This window comes from Hyperolius riggenbachi, chromosome 5 (assembly GCF_040937935.1).
Source record: "Hyperolius riggenbachi isolate aHypRig1 chromosome 5, aHypRig1.pri, whole genome shotgun sequence".
Classification (NCBI taxonomy): Eukaryota; Metazoa; Chordata; class Amphibia; order Anura; family Hyperoliidae; genus Hyperolius; species Hyperolius riggenbachi.
The window spans coordinates 255,900,124-255,919,860 of NC_090650.1; the positions used below are offsets into that span (position 1 = coordinate 255,900,124).

At 43.8% G+C, this 19,737-nt stretch overlaps 1 protein-coding gene across 1 annotated transcript in view; it reads left to right on the forward strand.

The window, feature by feature from the left end:
• Window positions 1-13,156, forward strand: part of EXOC2 (exocyst complex component 2) — a 290,595-nt gene extending 277,439 nt beyond the window's left edge. The window contains exons 26-27 of the mRNA XM_068236811.1: window positions 6,051-6,110; window positions 11,705-13,156. Coding sequence (XP_068092912.1) covers window positions 6,051-6,110; window positions 11,705-11,798 — 154 coding nt within the window. The 3' untranslated portion in view covers window positions 11,799-13,156. The remainder of the gene's footprint in view (window positions 1-6,050; window positions 6,111-11,704) is intronic.
• The last annotated feature ends 6,581 nt before the right edge of the window (window positions 13,157-19,737 follow it).

The window sequence follows — 19,737 nt, forward strand, 5'->3', positions numbered from 1 at the left end:
GGGAGGATGGCAGGGAGGCATTTTGCCCCTTGGCCACTCTCTTTCCTTTAGCAGGTGATGTTTGGGAATAAGCTAATATTAGCATATGCTAATAGAGCCGCACTGTCTTTAATCCAGCCATCAGTCCCACGTGGTTTCCCCTCTGCTGAGCAGAAACACCACATCCCCTCCCTCTTAGTGATTGGACAACAGTTTGGGGGAGATGGAGCTGAGAACTTCACTTTCTCTGAAATTGCATGTCGTAGTGGAACCCATACACGAGTGCCTGCTTTATCAGAGCCCTTCAATCTTAAAGCAGTTACAGGGTTACCCCCACCTTGGCCAGGAATCACAAGTGGCCTTGGTTTCTCTTAGCAGTCAAAGGGTGATCCAAATATCTGTCAGCAGTCATAGCTGGTCCCCAATGTCAGTCAACAGTCAGCATGGGAGGCCCCCAATATTTCCCAGCAGTCATAGGTCTCCCCCAAATTCAGCCAACAGTCAGCATGGGAGGGCCCCAATATTGCCCAGCAGTCATAGGTTGCTCCTAAATATTAGCCAGCAGTCATAGCTGATCCCCAAAGTCAATCAACAGTCACAGGTATCTTTCAGTAACAGACAGCCGACATAGATTACCCATAAGGCCTTCCTGCAGACATAGGCAGGGGTCATAGGTCACCCCCAAGTTCGGCCAGCAGCCATTGTAAGCCACCAATATTTCCCAGCAGTCATAGGTGGCTCTTATAATATCAGCCAGCAGTCATAGATGAAGTTCTATACTGACAGTCAGTCATAGGTGGCCCCCAATATCAGCCAGCTATTAGTAGGTAACCTACAATATTTTCCAGTAGTTATAAGTGGCCTCCAATGTTTGCCAGCAGTCACAGGTAGCCACCGATATCAGTCAATAGTCATATCTGGCTGTGGCTCCCTGTTTCTGCCAGCATTCACAGGAGGGTCCCAATATCAGCCAGCAGTCATAGGTGGCCTCCAATATCAGTCAGCAGTCATACATGGCCTTGTCTCCCAATATGGCCAGCATTCATTGGTGGCTCCCAGTGTCTGACAGGAGTCGCAGGTGGCCACCTGTTTTAGTGATAGCTTTTGAGGATGCCAGTTCTACTCCCTTTGAAGAGCTCCCTAATGACTTTCTGTTGTATCTCAGTGATGTAAAGTGTGAAGAAACGGGCACACGTGAAGCAGTACAAATCTGAAATTCTAAGGCTTCCCCTTGCCAAACTAAAATAAAATGTATATGTGTTTATTTTTAAACTACCATGTTTACATAGGAACAGTGGGACAGTTTAATATTGGCATGGAGCCAGCTACTCTACTTGCTAGTAGCTCTTGTCTCATTGATCTCTCGGCTCCATAGCTTCATTCAGATCAGAGTAGTTGTAAATACTGGGCAAATATGTATCTATTATCAGTAGACCTGAACATTGTTGACAGTATAAAATTCCAGTACTGTACTTGCATAAGCCCAAGCCCATTGGTGACTGGTTCTTACAAATATATGTGGAATCCCTTGTAATAAAAACATTTAGGCAAATTAGTGGAAAGCAAATGTTTCAGTTTTCAGTTCACTGATCTGACTTTAGCAAAGAAATGAGCCAAGTAGCTACATTTTATCTAGGGCACAACTAGGAAACCTGTAAGCACAGGCGTCCGAGCCATTAGGCAGCTATAAATTTTCGCCTAAGGCGACAGGAAGAGGCAAGGGCGCTTCTGCACTGAGTAGTGAGAGAAGAAATGCCTCTCAGCTGACTCAGGTGTCAGTTTACACAGCAGCAGCGGGGCTGACTGGACTTCAGCTCAATGATTCAAAGAACCACAGTAATGAATGAGTCAGTGAGAGAAGGCACTCATCCTAGTCAGGGATCCGAGGAGCTCCTGAGTCCAACTCCTGAGAATTCAGTCCCTCTCTCTCTGCTACTGCTAACTGCGTGGATGTAGAGACTGTGTAGCAGCCAGGCATTGACTTCCCCCCAGGCCGCCTTTCATTCAATGATTTAGGGTTGGTCCTGTGTCTGCTGTATTCAGGTTTGTTGATGTAAGGCAATGTAAAATACTAGGCTAGCTGATAAAAGTGCAATTAGAGGGCAGGCTAGCTGGTAAATATACACAGCATGATGTAGAACTCGTCTGGAGGGTCAGTGGGAAAAAATCTGTCTGGTCTCTCTCCATTGTTATAATGACTGCATGTGCAGATAAGGTCTTAAACAGGTTGAAAAGTTTTGACAGTCCCTAGACTCCAGGAGGGCTGCTTGCTGACTTGTGTAAGAGATTGGCAGGGACAGCAGTCCTATTACCAGCAACTAGTCTCTGTGTAATGTGGGACTGCAATACAGATAAACTGCTCCATCTCAGGCTATTCTCAGTCTCACTCCACTCCTCCTATCTCTGTATGTGTATAGTGTATTAGTGTATGTCTACTGTGTGCTGTGTGTGTGTGTGTGTGTGTGTGTGTGTGTGTGTGTGTGTGTGTGTGTGTGTGTGTGTGTGTGTGTGTGTGTGTGTGTGTGTGTGTGTGTGTGTGTGTGTGTGTGTGTGTGTGTGTGTGTGTGTGTGTGTGTGTGTGTGTGTGTGTGTGTGTGTGTGTGTGTGTGTGTGTGTGTGTTGTGTGCAGTGTGTGTACTCTGTGTGTGTGTGTGTGTGTATGTTGTGTGCAGTGTGTGTACTGTGTGTGTGTGTGTGTGTGTGTACTGTGCTGTGCGTGTCTAAAGTGTGTGTGTGTGTGTGTGTACTGTGTATAGTGTGTATGTTGTGTGCAGTGTGTGTACTGTGTGTGTGTGTGTATGTATGTTGTGTGCAGTGTGTGTACTGTGTGTGTGTGTGTGTGTGTGTATAGTGTGTGTACTGTGCTGTGCATGTCTAGTGTGTGTGTGTGTGTGTGTGTGTGTGTGTGTGTGTGTGTGTGTACTATGTATAGTGTGTATGTTGTGTGCAGTGTGTGTACTGTGTGTGTGTGTGTATGTTGTGTGCAGTGTGTGTACTGTGTGTGTGTGTGTGTGTGTGTGTGTGTGTGTGTGTGTGTGTGTATAGTGTGTGTACTGTGCTGTGCATGTCTAGTGTGTGTGTGTGTGTGTGTGTGTGTATACTGTGTATAGTGTGTATGTTGTGTGCAGTGTGTGTACTGTGTGTGTGTGTGTGTACACTGTGTGTGTGTATGTATAGTGTGTGTGTGTGTGTACTGTGTGTGGTGTGTGTGAGTGCATGCCGCAATAAGTATATTTTATGGTGAAACGCTCTGCTGCATAACAACTATTTTCTGGTGAACCCATGCCGCAATAAGTACATTTTCTGGTGAAACGCTGCTGCATTATGATTTTCGGGGGTCTTGGGGGTGGGGTTCACCACAGGAGTGGTGTTCACCATGAGGGGTGCGGGGTATGGGACTGGGGGCAATCACGGAGGGGGGGGGGGGGCCACAGGATTTCTCGCCTGGAGTGACAAAATGGCTAGAGACGCCCCTGCCTGTAAGAACAGCTATTCATTAAATCACCTGACTGGTACATGTTTTCTAAGCAGCGTAGTTAAATCTATGCGGTAAGGGGAACAAATCTATTTACAGTCCTCTTGTAACTTTGCATGTTTGACACTGGTGTGATCTGCTGTTTTTCTGGACTAGAATATGCGGGTTCTTACACACCAGAAAGATCCCATACACCACACTGCTGACTGTGACATATATACTCCTAGATAGTAATACCAACAAAAGTTTTAACGCCTTTGTGCTTTTATGTGCACTGTTTGCAGTCAATTATAATTGCATAGCTAAGATAAGTGAAATCTTACCTCTATGCAAATTAGTAAAGATATGGTTGTATTTTAGAACAAAAGCAAAATGAGTTACAGAAAGTACACTATTACTTTAAATAAAAATACTAGCTTAATTGATCTAGCTACATCTTGTCTTCCAACAAACCATAAGAACATACTACTGACCTTAGCCACTATACTTTCCAAAGTATTACATTGGCCTATTATGTAAACGGCACCACTAACAAAGTCCATTGCTATGCATGCTAAAGGTAATGTACTGAAATATTCCATTTTTTTTATTTAAAGGCACAGTTCAGGCATAATTGTTATGAGTTTAAGAAAACATGATTTCAAGTTGTTTAAAGGGACACTGAAGCAAAAAGAACTTATGATATGATTAATCGTATGTTTAGTAATTACTAGAACATTAGAAGCAAAGAAAAGAGTCTTGTGTTTATATTTTCAGGTATATGACTTATTTAATAGCATTGCATCATTCTATCATATTTGCAATTTACAAACCACACTGTATTTTAAACTATGAAACAGAGCAGAGCTAATGACTCTTTCAACTTCCCTGTAGTAAACAAGTTATCTGAAGCTGCCTGTTTCTGTTTCTTTGAAGTATAAGTGCCTCAGAAAACAGAACTGAAGCCAACTAAACTGGTCAGAGAGCTCAGAGAAACTATTTTGCACAGATAAGTGAAGTTTCTTAAGTTTTTATGCACTGGAAACAATATGAAGCTCATGTCTGTACTACTAATGTTCTATTTTTTAGCTGTACTACACATACAATTCATTGTATCATAAGTTTATTTTCACTTCAGAATCCCTTTAAACATAACTTTTATAGTAAAGGGTTTTTGCAAAATAGAAGTAAGGGCCCGTTTCCACTGTAGCGTTACGAAATCGCCGGCGAATCACCGCAGGCAAATCGCATGCGGGTGCGATTCCGCATGCGTTTTTTGCCGCGATTTCGCATGCGATTTCGCATAGGTAAGGCTGTATGCGATTTTAACCATGTCACTGCCTGTGTGAATTAACATGGGTACCTATGCGAAATCGCATGCGAAATCGCGGCAAAAAACGCATGGGGAAAACGCATGCGATTTCCCTATTAAATACATTGTGTGCGATTCGCCTGCATTCCACACGCAGGCGAATTCTGAGGCCCCTACCCTGCAGATTTTTTCTGCACAGAAAAACGTGCGGGGAAACGCACAAGTGGAAACAGTCCCATCCACTTCTACTGACTGTGCGGATCCGCATGCGTTGCCCGCATGCGGATTCGCGATAGTGGAAACGGGCCCTAAGTTGTTTCACCAGTATGTGGATCCTCAGCAGCTGAAACCTGCCTCCTCACTCACAGTCAGTGGGAAGTCTAGGGAAACCTTGTTTCTTACTAACTGGGAAGAGAGGGAGTTAGCAGGCAGTGGAGCATGTTGAGGAGGACAGAACAACTTGTACATTAGTGCAGTAGATATTTTGCTCTCCCACCTACGTGTTGCTCGTGTGGGTATTCTACTGCTCTATCCCCAAACTAATCTCATTTGTGTAAAAATCTGTTGCCTGATGTCACAGTGCTGGTAGCAGCTATTACATTTTACCTACATATCTTGTTTAGTCAAATGGAGATCCAAATTAAAAAAAATAGATTCCTGCAGCTATGAAATTGGTCATACAGGTAGACTGCATACCAGAAATGATTGCATCTTATAAATCATCAGTACTGACCATAAAATACCTAAAGCTCAACTCAATATTCTCTAGTTAGTATTGAGAATGTCATTGCAATGCTAATCATTTTGCCTTTACAGTTTTTTATGCAGCTTGGCTAATGAACCAGTCAAATTCATTAGGTGATGATTTTGATTGGAACGGGGCCAGTCAGATGCCCTTCCTGCTGAATTTGATTGGTCCAGTTCCAAGCTACACAATTGTTTTTCCTAAATTAGCAAGTGAAATGGAATTATTTGCATGACATTGACCATCTCTGTGACTGACATACACTGGACATTTAATCCACTGACCAGTTAAGATAATAACATAGATGACACTTTCAGTGGCACCTGCCAAGGGGCTGGGTATATAAAGCAGCAAGTAAACTGTAAATTGTTGAAGAATGTGAGAAGGCTCAGAGACATTTTGACAAGGGGCATTTGTAATGGTCAGATGACTGGTTTCCTGGCTGGTCATCTTTACCTGACATCACTAGCAACCAAATGTAACTTGCCAGAACAGCAGTGTTGTTAATCGAGGCTGTATTTTGAAATGTATAACCCGCATGTTTTCTGCCTGTTATACAGATCTAGTTTCAAACAAGCTTTGGAAGCTCTTCCACAACTTCCTAGCGGCAGTGACAAAAAGTGAGTAACGTCCACCAGCTGACAAGGACATCTATACCTCTATAAATATCTTGTTAGCTTATGGTGTTTTCTAATGCAGAAATTCAGTTATGATATGTACCTACTCTACAGGTAGATATTCATGTAAAACAACTAGAGCACACATCACACAGTGGTAATTCTACACACTTCCAGATCTTTCATTAGTGACTTCCCCATATGATTTACTGGCTTACATTAGCTTCACTTCCCCTGACTAGAAACCAAGGTAGCATTCCTTGGAGCTATTGTGATCTTGCAGTTCCTGCAGTAAGTTTTTAAATTCTATGCTTAAAGAGAAACTTTACAGAAAGATAGTAGTAGGGGATACCAATACATTGGAAAGTGAGAGGTTATAAATTAAGATAGATCAATAAATGATTCATATACACTGTGTAATTCGTTCATGTTGTTTCATCCACTGTGAGCTTGTGGGTAATCCTCTACTACTGGCAGACATGAAAAAAAAACAGTTGGCAGCTGGGCCATGGCCCTAACATCACACTGTGGGAGGGGTTTCACCACAATATCAGCCACACAGAAATATGATCTTTTTGAGAAAAGATTTATCTTGGGAATGGGAGTATCTGCTACTGGTTGGGATGAAGTTCTATCCTGATTAACAGAAAACCGAAAGCCCGATATAGTGCAGTATGTATTGGAAAAGAGGAGAAGAAATGAAACATAAGTATTTATACTTACAAACCAGGGTTACCGCTAAGGCAACTACTGTAGAAGCAGGTGAGGAGTTTAGGCCTGTCCCCACTCAGGACTAAGATGTCACTCTCTGTGGATAGGAGAAAAAGGTTGAATCACCCCTCCACCAAGGGTGGACTTCTTGAACTGTAAAAGTGTACAGAGGCGCCAAAAGGATAAAATTTGCTAAAATTGTTAAGTTCGGGAGGCATTGGTGTACCAGCACACTCAAAACAGACACGATGCTGGCGATTGTAGTAATGACAAATTTATTCACATACTCCTAGATACAATTTGCAACGCGTTTCGCAGGAAACAACCCTGCTTCTTCAGGCAAAAAACAGCAGGAGTACAACACAGCCGGGGGTCCAATATAAGCTTAGCTTAGGAGTATGTGAATAAATTTGTCATTTCCACAATCGACAGCATCGTGCCTAATTTAAAGTTCCTCTTTAAGCTGTTTGTGTTTTCATAATGCCTTCACTTTCACACACCCCTTTCTCTCGCTGTCCTTATTACTACTTTGCAACAGTATGAGGCAAGCTGTATCACATCCCACGTCTCCACTGTTCTTTCTACACATTGTATGGTAGAAGAGGGCAGCCAGCTTGGCGGACCTGGAGGCTGAATTTGCAGCAACGCACTGCAGCCTTGCGTCAATTTTGCTACTTCCATCGCACCCCCATAGTGTGTTAGTCCCCATAGACTTGCATTGCCCTTGCAACAAGCTGCAGCGAGAGAGAGAGTACCATGATGCAGTAGTCTGAAGGCTGGAACCCACTAGAGCCCTTTTTTGAGCGTTTAGGGAGCACTTCCCTAAATGCTCTGCCAATATAAATAAATGTAACAAATTCCACAGTAGCGATTGCGATTTGCAGCATTTTAGCAGCGTTTGCGCTTCAATGTTAAGTATATAAGCACTGGCTAATCGCTATGAAATCGCTACACATAGCGATTTGTGCGTGATTTTCAATTACTTTAAAAAAAATAATAATAATAATTTGAAAGGACCAAATCAGAATAAAAATAGCTAATCGCAAGTCGCTATCACAATCGCTGGCAAAAAGCTAAAATCACTACAAAAATCCCCGTAAAACGCTTATGAAATTGCTTAAAAAAAGTTAATTAAAAGTGCTAGCAAATGCAATAGCACTTTGCGATTTTGTCCTAGGCCTAAAAGGGCAGGAGCACACATCACACAATGGTAATTGTACAAATCTTTCATACTTGAATGTATACATACTGTATGCAATGCTGTCAGTTTTATTGCACCACACATGGTGTGCAATCTGCATGGAAACAAGACTAGACTCCATATTGTTAATTGGACATGTTTTAACTGAACACTATTTCCAACAGATGATTACATATCCAGTTGTAATCTGTAGCTCCTATTTAGTCCTAGTTTGTTTACATTGCATTGTCACTGCTGTCTCCTTCAGCGGTTTGTCAGGTGCAGTAAATTGGTTAAAGCCTGGTACACACCGTGCAATTTCTCTTCCTATAGATGGGTCAAATACTTTCCAACAGGTCTGATTTGATTTCCAGTTGTTTTTCTGATTGATTTGCATAAAAGTTTAGAGAAACGATCGGATTTGTCGGAAATCATCTATTGACCCATCTATCTGATGGGAAATTGCATGGTGTGTACCATGCATAAGAGAGGAACATTTGTTGGAATACATTGACAATAGTAGCCATACAGTATTGACCAGTTGCGTCTAGACACACCTTCATCCCATAAACTTAGGTTCTGTATGGAGAACATGATCATCCTTTTTAAAAGACAAATGAAGTGATAGGCATACGGAAGCTGCCATATTTATTTCCTTTTAAACTACACTAGTTGCCTGGAATCCTGCTGTTCTTTCATGCATCAGTAGTGTCTGAATCACACACCTGAAACAAACATGCTGCAAATCCAGTCATACGTGATTCAAACATCTCACCTGCATGCTTATTCAGGGTCTATAGCTAAAGGTATTAGAGGATCAGAAGGCAGCCAGACACACTCCATTTTTTACAAGAAAATAAATATGGCACAAAGCAGGTTATTTTGCTGCGCCATGCGCTGAAGCTGTGTGCCATAATAGCAGCAATGTTATGTGGCTGCCACACCCCAAATTACATCTCCCTCCGAGTTGCAACAACTCAGAGGGGGAAATAGTATTTAATGCCGCTTTAGAGTTTAGCGGCAGCAGGGAGAGATGTTATTCGGCTCTCCCCACGCCAAACTGAGCGGCACCCAGCTAATATGTACTCAAATATGGCAGCCTCCTTATCCTTCTCACTTCAATTGTCGTTTAGGCAAACCCCATTCTACCTGTCTACCATTTCCGGTCGCAGGGAAAGGCCTGTAAAGTGCGGGAGTGGATGTAGACCAGGGCTGCCCAATAGGTCGATCGCGATCTACCGGTAGATCGCGACCGCCTTCTCGGTAGATCGCGGCCGCGTCTTATTAAATTTTGGGCCAGCAGCATGTTTAGCTGCCAGCCAATAAGAATGCAGGGGAGAAGACGCGGCGAGCAGAGAGGGAGGAGAGAGGTGGCGCGGCCGCTACGTCATGGCTGGGGGAGGCGCCGGGCAGCCTGCAACGTGCGTGCTTGTAACATGCCCGGCGCCGCCCCCAGCCATGACGTAGCGGCTGCGCCGCCTCTCTCCTCCCTCTCTCCTCGCCGCGTCTTGCCGTCTTCTCCCCGACATTCTTATTGGCCAGCGGCCTGCCTGCCGGAGGTTCCAGGAGTCCAGAGGACCCTGGCTAACCTACGCTGCAGGTACATACACCTGGCTAAGCTACACTGAGGGCCCCTATACCTGGCTAAGCTACACTGGGTGCCCCTATACCTGGCTAAGCTACACTGGGGGCCCCTATACCTGGCTAACCTACACTGGGGGCCCATATGCCAGGCTAACCTACACTGGGGGCCCATATGCCAGGCTAACCTACACTGGGGGCCCCTATACCTGGCTAACCTACACTGGGGGCCCATATGCCTGGCTAACCTACACTGGGGGCCCATATGCCAGGCTAACCTACACTGGGGGCCCATATGCCAGGCTAACCTACACTGGGGGCCCATATGCCAGGCTAACCTACACTGGGGGCCCATATGCCAGGCTAACCTACACTGGGGGCCCATATGCCAGGCTAACCTACACTGGGGGCCCATATGCCAGGCTAACCTACACTGGGGGCCCATATGCCTGGCTAACCTACACTGGGGGCCCATATGCCTGGCTAACCTACACTGGGGGCCCATATGCCTACACGGAGGGCCCATATGCCTGGCTAACCTACAATGGGGGCCCATATGCCTGGCTAACCTACACTGGGGGCCCATATGCCTGGCTAACCTACACTGGGGGCCCATATGCCTGGCTAACCTACGCTGGGGGCCCATATGCCTGGCTAACCTACGCTGGGGGCCCATATGCCTGGCTAAACTACACTGGGGGCCCATATGCCTGGCTAACCTACACTGGGGGGCCCATATGCCTGGCTAACCTACACTGGGGGCCCATATGCCTGGCTAACCTACACTGGGGGCCCATATGCCTGGCTAACCTACACTGGGGGCCCATATGCCTGGCTAACCTACACTGGGGGCCCATATGCCTGGCTAACCTACACTGGGGGCCCATATGCCTACACTGAGGGCCCATATGCCTGGCTAACCTACACTGGGGGCCCATATGCCTGGTTAACCTACACTGGGGGCCCATATGCCTGGCTAACCTACACTGGGGGCCCATATGCCTGGTTAACCTACACTGGGGGCCCATATGCCTGGCTAACCTACACTGGGGGCCCATATGCCTGGTTAACCTACACTGGGGGTCCATATGCCTGGCTAACCTACACTGGGGGCCCATATGCCTGGCTAACCTACACTGGGGGCCCATATGCCTGGCTAACCTACACTGAGGGCCCATACGCCTGGCTAACCTACACTGAGGGCTCATATGCCTGGTTAACCTACACTGAGGGCCCATATACCTGGCTAACCTACACTGAGGGCCCATATACCTGGCTAACCTACACTGAGGGCCCATATACCTGGCTAACCTACACTGAGGGCCCATATACCTGGCTAACCTACACTGAGGGCCCATATACCTGGCTAACCTACACTGAGGGCCCATATACCTGGCTAACCTACACTGAGGGCCCATATACCTGGCTAACCTACACTGAGGGCCCATATACCTGGCTAACCTACACTGAGGGCCCATATACCTGGCTAACCTACACTGAGGGCCCATATACCTGGCTAACCTACACTGAGGGCCCATATACCTGGCTAACCTACACTGAGGGCCCATATACCTGGCTAACCTACACTGAGGGCCCATATACCTGGCTAACCTACACTGAGGGCACGTAACCTATGCTGCAGGCACATACACCTGGCTAACCTACGTCGGGGGGGGGGGGGGGCGTGCTTAGCATTTGGGACGTTGGTAGATCTCCTGGCCTCTGCAAATTTTAAAGTAGCTCGCGAGCTGAAAAAGTGTGGGCACCCCTGATGTAGACTGAGTGATAATGGAAGACACAGATACAGTGCTCCCCTTCGAGGCCAATCTGGGAACCCTATATTATAGCCCAAGTCACATTCTATGTAGGAAGATCAGTACAAACTGCTGCTAGTACTTTGTAGGATTAAACAATGCATGAGAGATGAAGAAAATCCTAGATATCAGAAATTGGGGAAAGTTGTTGTTTGAGACCCAAAAAGTTCATCACTTGTCAGTGCTTTGCCCTGTGCCCTGTAATAATGTCACCTCTGTGTTTTATACTTCTAGTGCATATTGTCTTGCATGATAATCTTATAGATGTTTTAGCTCATACTTTATTTTAAATAGTTGTCTTTTTTTCACAGGTTGCTGGAAGAGCTGCTAAATGAATTCAAGTGTAGCATGCACCTACAGCTAATGTGCTTCCAGCCTTCTGCCAATGTCAGCATGAAGACTTAATTCCTCACTATGCTGGAGACTTTCAGTAAAATATACAGTATTGTATTGCTTTTGGTTAAATTATAAAAGTAGCACTAAAATATTTCCTTGTTTTGCTTACAATATACCTGTCCTTAAACTAATATCATATTCTCTGTCAGCAATGCGACAGCTACAAAACTGTTGCTCTGTATCTGTTTCACAGAAATGCAGGTGAATAGTCACCAGGCTAGTCATTTACTCCAGCCTTCCACTAGAGGTCGCTGTTGAGAGATGGGCTGCTTACACCGCAGAGATGGTCAATGAGATGCATATAATTTCTACTTGCATTCAAATTTAATGTAACTTGTATGCAGCTTGTAATTGGATCAATAAAAATAACTTCCTGTCCACTCAAATTGGTCCAATTTTAAGCCGCATGCAATCTTCATGTCTATTGTTTGCATCTAATCTACCATCTCTAGGATCACCATCATAAAAAAAAGTAAAATTTAAAATGCATACTTGTATGTTTGTCCCAGAGTAAAATATCGTTTAAATTACATTTTCCCTATGTGACTGTCACTTGCAGTGATAGTAAAAATCTGACAGGTTTTGGACTAGTCTGTCTCTTCTTGTGGGATTCTCAGGGTTCTCTTTATTTTCAAAACCAACTTACTGAGTGCAGTTGCTCAGTCCAGCTGCCAAAATAGTGTGAAAACAACTATGGAGGTTGTTGGCTGGTATGCTTTTATAGATCCTTTACAGCACATGTGTCGAACTCCAGGCCTGGAGGGCCAGATCCATGCCAGTGTTTAGGATGGACTGAGAAAGAGATGAATGTGTTCTACCTGATGGACCACACCTTTCCTGATTCTGACCCATCAATTCATTTGAGCTGTGTCAAAAATGTGTGAGGACCTCGGCCCTTGTAGGACCGGTTTGACATCCCTGCACAGTGTGTTTTTGCAAAGAGTAAAGGAAAGACTAAGAATCCACCATGAGGAGATGGACCAGTCCAGATTTTACTACTTGCGGTATGTAACAGCGACTTGGCAAAAAAAGTACCGGTAATTTATGGTGCTCTGGAAAAGATTTATGCCATTACATTTATTTTAAATTGTACATTTGTTTTCATGGTCCTTTAATAGGTGTGCAGAAATTAGTTCCTTTTTACAGATGACCCAGAATGTATGAACCACACTCACTGGAAGATGAAGGTTTCTGCAAGGAAAAGCTCAGCACCTTATTAATAGCTTCAGAACTACTAACTTTGGCATTTGGATATTTCAATGTTCATATGGTATATCATTTTCATATACTCATCTTCTGCTAAATGCCACTATCAAACCATGTCAATCTTCCAACTTTAAGGACACACAATAAATGGTTCTTTCTTATGTAGAGTCTCATTATCTTGACAATATCCAGCAGATGCAGCAGTTTTTTTTTTTAAATATGCACAATAAAAAACAGCATTTTTGAAGGTCATTTATTGCAACGATAATCCTCAAGTTTATATAGCTGTTAGTAGGCTATGGATGTTTGTCTCAATATTTCTGCAACTGGTGTTGACAGCAGGATTCTCATGGATGACATTTCAAACATGTGTTACTGTCTGTGCAGCCAGCTTAATAATCCCCCTTTCTCCAAAAAGGCATCTTGGTTTTATACTCCAAAAACCTCAAAAAATTAAGCGTGTTGATGTGGAGAGCCCTCTATGAAATGGGTCTTGATGATGGTTGAGGGTCTCTCCAACAAGTCTCTTCATATGTCTAACCAACAATCTCTTGGTTTGGGGCGGGGGGTTGTTTTTAGGTTTTATTCGCTGGTCTCTTTATATTGTCTTGTGTGCGTTTCTGCCCAGCCTTTTGTCTTCCTTCACTAAAAGGTGAAACAGCTCATTTTGGCAGGCAACGAGCACCGAAGCTGGGCGCTGTCATGGCAGCAATGCTATCCTGCACATAGCGGTAGTTTAAGGCTCTTGCAATAGCCATCCCCGAATTACATCTCCCGCAATAGTATTTGACACCACTGAGGAGTTTAGCGGCTCCCTGCGCCAAATTGCCCAGCGCTGGAATGACATGCCCATACTAAAAGGAATAGTGCAGGGCTAGATTCTCTGGCACCTTCATTTCCAACTAATTGTCAGCATACATTGTACCAGGAACATAATATAAATGTTGTAATAACTAGAATAAATGGGCAAATAAAATGTGTTGGCTTTATCTATGATAGTACTGTTTATTTTACAACTGTGATTGATAGATATGGAGAAATAGGGTATTTCTTCCTTGATTTCCCCTTGAAAGGAGAAAATAAAGAAATAACTAAAATAAAAAAAAAATTACCACAAAAGCCTAATTTGTCCCGAAAATAAATAATATATAGAGCTGAAATTGCTCTGGTTTTTAAGGGAAAACAACCTGTAGTGGTGGATTAATACTGTCTCTGTGTCAGAAATAGACAGATTCCTGTAGTGAGTATAAAATTATTCTCACAGGTGGGAATTACTGGGACAGAGGACAATTCAAGGGACTCAGAGGAGGGGACTGCAGATGTGTTACTAGCCAAGCTGGTGGTTTGGGGGCGCCTGGTGAATTGGGTGCCGGCGTAGATCGCAATGCTATAGTGGCACCCAGTGTATAATTTGTATGCTGGCAATAGTTAAATTGCGCAAAAGGTGGATCAGCGCATCACCAGGCCGCCTCCGAATGGCCTCCAATCAGAGGTGCGCTGAGCCCCCCCAGAAACTGCAAACGCACCTTGAACCCAAACAGAAGCTCTGCATATACTGTTATATGCAGACCTTCTGTTTTGGTTCAAGGTGCATTTGCAGTTTCGAGGGGGGGGGGGGGCTCAGCGCACCTCTGGAGGCCATTCGGAGGCGGCCTGGTGATGCGCTGATCCACCTTTTGCGCAATTTTCAATTTTCGATTTTACTTGGTAGCGCACTCAGGCTATGCATATGCATAGGTTAGGATTTAGTGTGTTAGGTCCCCTCCCATCAAGGATGACTTCTCCGCAGTGGGAGGGACGAGTACTTAACAAGTTGCATGCAAGCTGTTACAGGAAACCAACATCCTTCAGTGGTAGACAGGTCATGTGTATGCTAGGTGTGTATTTTATCCCACAAGTGGGGCTTGCACTCTCTTGCAGGTAGGCACTTATCTGTTTTTGAGTAGCGCTGTTCATTTCCTTGGTATGGCAATAGTTAAAGCTCGAATTAAGAAGGGACAGGTAGTGTTAGGTGTAGGGTTTACAGTAGGGGCTAGATTAGAAAGTAGCTAGGGGGAGGAGTAGTGTTGGTGCAGGTAAAAATCTTAGTAGAAATATCAACAGTATTGCTGATATTCTACTAATGGCTTTACCTGGTGCCCAAATTACCGTATTCTTCAGAATGTAAGGTGCACTTGTTCTCCCCCAATTCTGAATACTGCAGTTTGGACAGGCGCCGGTGTCCCCCACAACTGCCTGCAGCAGCCGTTTGCTGCCACCAGAGCTCCCAATCACGGCCACCGGCTGCTCTGTTTAACTGTGATCTGATTACTGCTCTGGTCAGTAGCATTAACCTATCAGATGCCAGTGGGCATTGTTCAATAAACCACAAACAAACCGTGCCCACTGACATCTGATTAGCCACTGCTACTAATTGAGTGCAGTTATTGGGCCCCAATGATGATTCCATGGTCCCACCTGCAGGACCATCGGCACAAGCTAAAAAGAATCACGATCTTAATGTGACTAGCAGTAGTGGTTTGCGTTTAGTGGAAGAAAATGGCCACTGGCCTTCCACACTCTGCCGGGCCCGGCCATTCAGCTTTCATGCATGTCTGCATGGTGATGGAAGTAACCAAGAGATCATGGAACACACTCAGCGCCATAATGCTGGCAGCATAGATTACTGCAGAACGCTGTTCTTCTCATCTCTGCGGGAAAAAGAGACAGCTGTCAGCGGGGCTTCCCAGTCCTATAAGTACCACAAGGCTGCTGCTTGCTTTTTATAGAGTATGCAGTAATAAGATAGTATTGGCAGCAAGTGGTAAGGGCAGGTATTAGCAGACAGTAAGTAATATACTGTGGCAGGCAGTGTCAGAACAAAAGCAGGTATTGATAGGCAGATAGTCGAGAGAGCAGATAGCGCCAGTGACAAGTGGTAGTGATAGGATGGTAGTGACATAATGAAAGCAGGTAGTGATATTATTTCGTATTTATATAGTGCTAACAGTGCACGCAGTCCTCCACACAGTATAGTGTTAACAGTCCTCCACAGTGCTTTACATAGTATACAGTCTTGTCACTAGAGGTGCCCATACATTAATCGATTTGCACCATTGATATCCAACAGATTCAATCATTTCTAATGATCAAAATGGCAGAGATCAATGCCACAACAGTTGCCCAAACAGCTTATGTAGTGTAAGGGACAGCTTAGGGGAAAAAGGTCCATAAGATGCCCCTGCACTATAGACAAACCAAGGTTTACAAATTTGTTCCCCAGATTTCTGTCCTCTAAACCTAGGTGCGTCTTGTAGTCTGGAGCGTCTTATTTCCGATAAATACAGTAACCGGTGCCTTTTTCAGAGGTACAGGTGCTGCAAGGGTACAACAGTAAGACCACTGCTTCCTTTTCTTTATTTAATACTTTTTCACAAGCCACTTTGTCACATATATGTGCTGTTACAGTACAGAACACATCTCTGTGACAGAAAGCTCTTTGGTGACTGCCCCACAAGTTCTTAAACTGGTTAATCAATTGAAACCCCTGATAGGTTACACTAGACTCTAGTAGGTTTTATCTGGCGTAGATTTAGTTGCTTTGGAATTAAGCTTTAACATAAAACCACGCCAGAACTTCTGAGAGCCAACAAAGCTATTACTCACATGTTCTCAGTAAGTTCAGGTCAGTTTCCATTTTTTAAACAGTGGTTTTCCCCATAACCTTATCTTCATTTTCACTCTCACGAAATCAACGTATTTAATATCCCTCTTTTTTCTTTTTGCTTTAAAAAACAAAAAATGTAACCTACTATCAGTATAAAGTCACTCGTGAAAACCATTCCCCTTTCATCTTTTTCTAGCCTAACTAACTCTATTGATTGGTGTGGTAAAGATTTTTTTTCTCCACTTAGCTTATTTCCTTCCTTCAGAGCACCAAGAGACTTACTATTTCTTCCTGTGTCTGTTATATATATATTATCACGGTATACAAGACTGTGTGCTGAGTGGGGTGAGGTAAAATCAGCTTTTCAGTAACTTAATGATGCTTGGAGATGTAAAAGTTGAATTCCAAGGAAAAAATTAAAACATTGTTTAATACAGCTACATATCACATACATAGTTAAATGCATTGAATTAAGGCCTGTGCACAACCTGTCTTTAAATTCTATTCATGTAATGCTGTCTGCACTGAGAGACGGAGGGCCGCAGAATGAGCCAGGCTCTGGTATCTGGTCCATGGTAAAGTGCTGTCAATCTAGAAGTACAAGCTTAATTAAGGTAGAGGTGAGTAGGAATGGTTCAGGAGATTCTGTTGATGCAAATTTATGTAGCTTGATAATGTACTTATCAGATTCCGAAAACAGTCAGGGGGTTGCGCCAGTGGATCAAAAAGGAGCTTGAAAAAGAAGATGAGCTCTAAATCCTGTGTGTTGCTCCTGGTGTCCTGCTTTGTAAGTACTTCTCATTGAAGAGCTTTAATAGTGTGGATTGTAACCCCCTTATTTGTACAATGTGTATGAGTATTTTTTATTTTGTAACATGATGTAATAAAAGTTCTTGCTTTTAAGATGACTGTGCTGGTCCTTTAGGATGTTCTAATACACGTGTCGAACTCCAGGACTGGAGGGCCAGATCCATGCCAGTGTTTAGGATGGACTGCGAAATAAAGGAATGTGTTGTACCTGATGAACCACACCTTTCCTGTATCAGACGCATCAATTAATTTGAGCTGTGTCAAAAATGTGTGAGGCCCACGAAGGACTGGTTTGACATCCCTGTTCTAATCAGAGATTTAGAGACTGCGCAATTTAATTGTTTCATTTTCAAGCTGCAAAAAATTTGCATCAACTCATATTATCATCTCATTGATTATTGATAGAGGAGAGCAAATTGGTAAACCCCCCCTGCCCCATGTCGCTCCTTAAAGGGGCAGTATGGCGAAAAATTGTAACATTTTACCACTTCAGGATCACAGGTTTTCTTCCCTTAAAACCAAAACAACTTTTACATTTCAGCGCTCCTCCCATTCATTCACTGATAACTTTATTGCTACTCATCACATGTGAATGATCTATAGGTTGTTTTTTTCGCCACAAATTAGGCTTTTCAAGGGTGATATTTTATTTTAGTAATAATGTTATTCTCTATGCATTTTAAAAAGAAAAAAGAGAAAAAAATGAAAAGATACACTATTTCTATATTTCCAACCATAAAAAAAAAGCAAGGGAGGCTAGGATTAGATCAGGGTTGATCAGGGTTAATCAGGGTTGATCAGGGGTATATAGTCCTGGTATATTTATTTATAAGTCCTGGTATATTTATAAAATCCTCTAGGTGGCAGTCAGACTACAAGAAAAGAAGATCCAGTTACCTTGTAATCCTCTCAGGAGTGATTACAAGGTAACTGTATCTTCTTAAGTGCTGGCAACATTGTTTGTAAACCTCACAAATGAATGAGCACTGCTATTGGCTTATAGCAGTGCTCATTCATGGTTACAGGCATCTGATTGGTGATGGGAGTAATTACTCCCATTCATCAATCCCACCCAGAAATAAATGAAGCTGGTGCACGTGCACGTGCACGCACGGGGGCGCGCACCCGCGCGCGGGAGCGCGCGGGAGCGGGGGCGCGCGGGAGCACGCGCGTGCACGCGCGCGATCGCGCCCGCACAGCACAATAGCGGCAGGGGCGTTTATAAACGCCCCTGATCCGCTAATTAAGTCAATAGGGGCGTAGTTATGCGTCTGGGAAATCCGAAAGTGGTTAAGATATGTGCGTACATAAACAAATAAGAAGTACGTTTTTTTCCAGAGTAAAATGAGCCATAAATTACTTTTCTCCTATGTTGCTGTCACTTACAGTAGGTAGTAGAAATCTGACAGAAGCGACAGGTTTTGGACAAGTCCATCTCTCCATAGGGGATTTTCAGGGATTTATTTATTTTCAAAAGCACTTAAGTGAATGGCAGTTGCTCTGTCCAACTGCCAGAAAACGGTGTAGTGAGCAGGGAAGCTGGCCAGCATCATTGTATAAATCCTTTTTAGGGAATATCTTTCTAAAGAATAAAAGCCTTGCTGAGAATCCCCTATGAAGAGATGGACTAGTCCAAAACCTGTCGCTTCTGTCAGATTTCTACTACCTACTGTAAGTGACAGCAACATAGGAGAAAAGTAATTGATGGCTCATTTTACTCTGGAAAAAATGTACTTCTTATTTGTATATGTTTGCACATATTTTACAATTTTTCGCCATAGTGCCCCTATAACATTACTAGTCAGCAGGTCGGTGGTAGGGTCTTTCCCAAGGTTAAGGTTGCATCCAATGCATAAGGAAAGGTGGTGTTGCAGATGCAGAGTATGGAGTATATTTCTTCCCACATTGTCCTACTTCTCTATGGTAGAAAAGCGCTATAGAAATGTTATTGTTATTACGACACTACTTTCAGCGGAGTTTCAATGCTACTTTCCTGTCCACCACTAAACGCTTACTGATCTCCTCACATCATGGCCCAAAATACCATGTTGCATGTTGGGCCTCTGACAAACGCCCCATAATAGCTGACAATATAGGTGCGTTTTGCGGTACGGTGCGTCACTTTCCTCCTTGATTTACATTGATGATGCTCTGAGGACATATTTTTATTGCACTCGATCAGCTGTTTCATCTCCTCCACAAGCATCTGGTGCCAGGCATTTACTCTTTATCAAAAATGCAATAGGAAATGTATATGGAATATTTTGCAGCGTGACTAAACTTCCA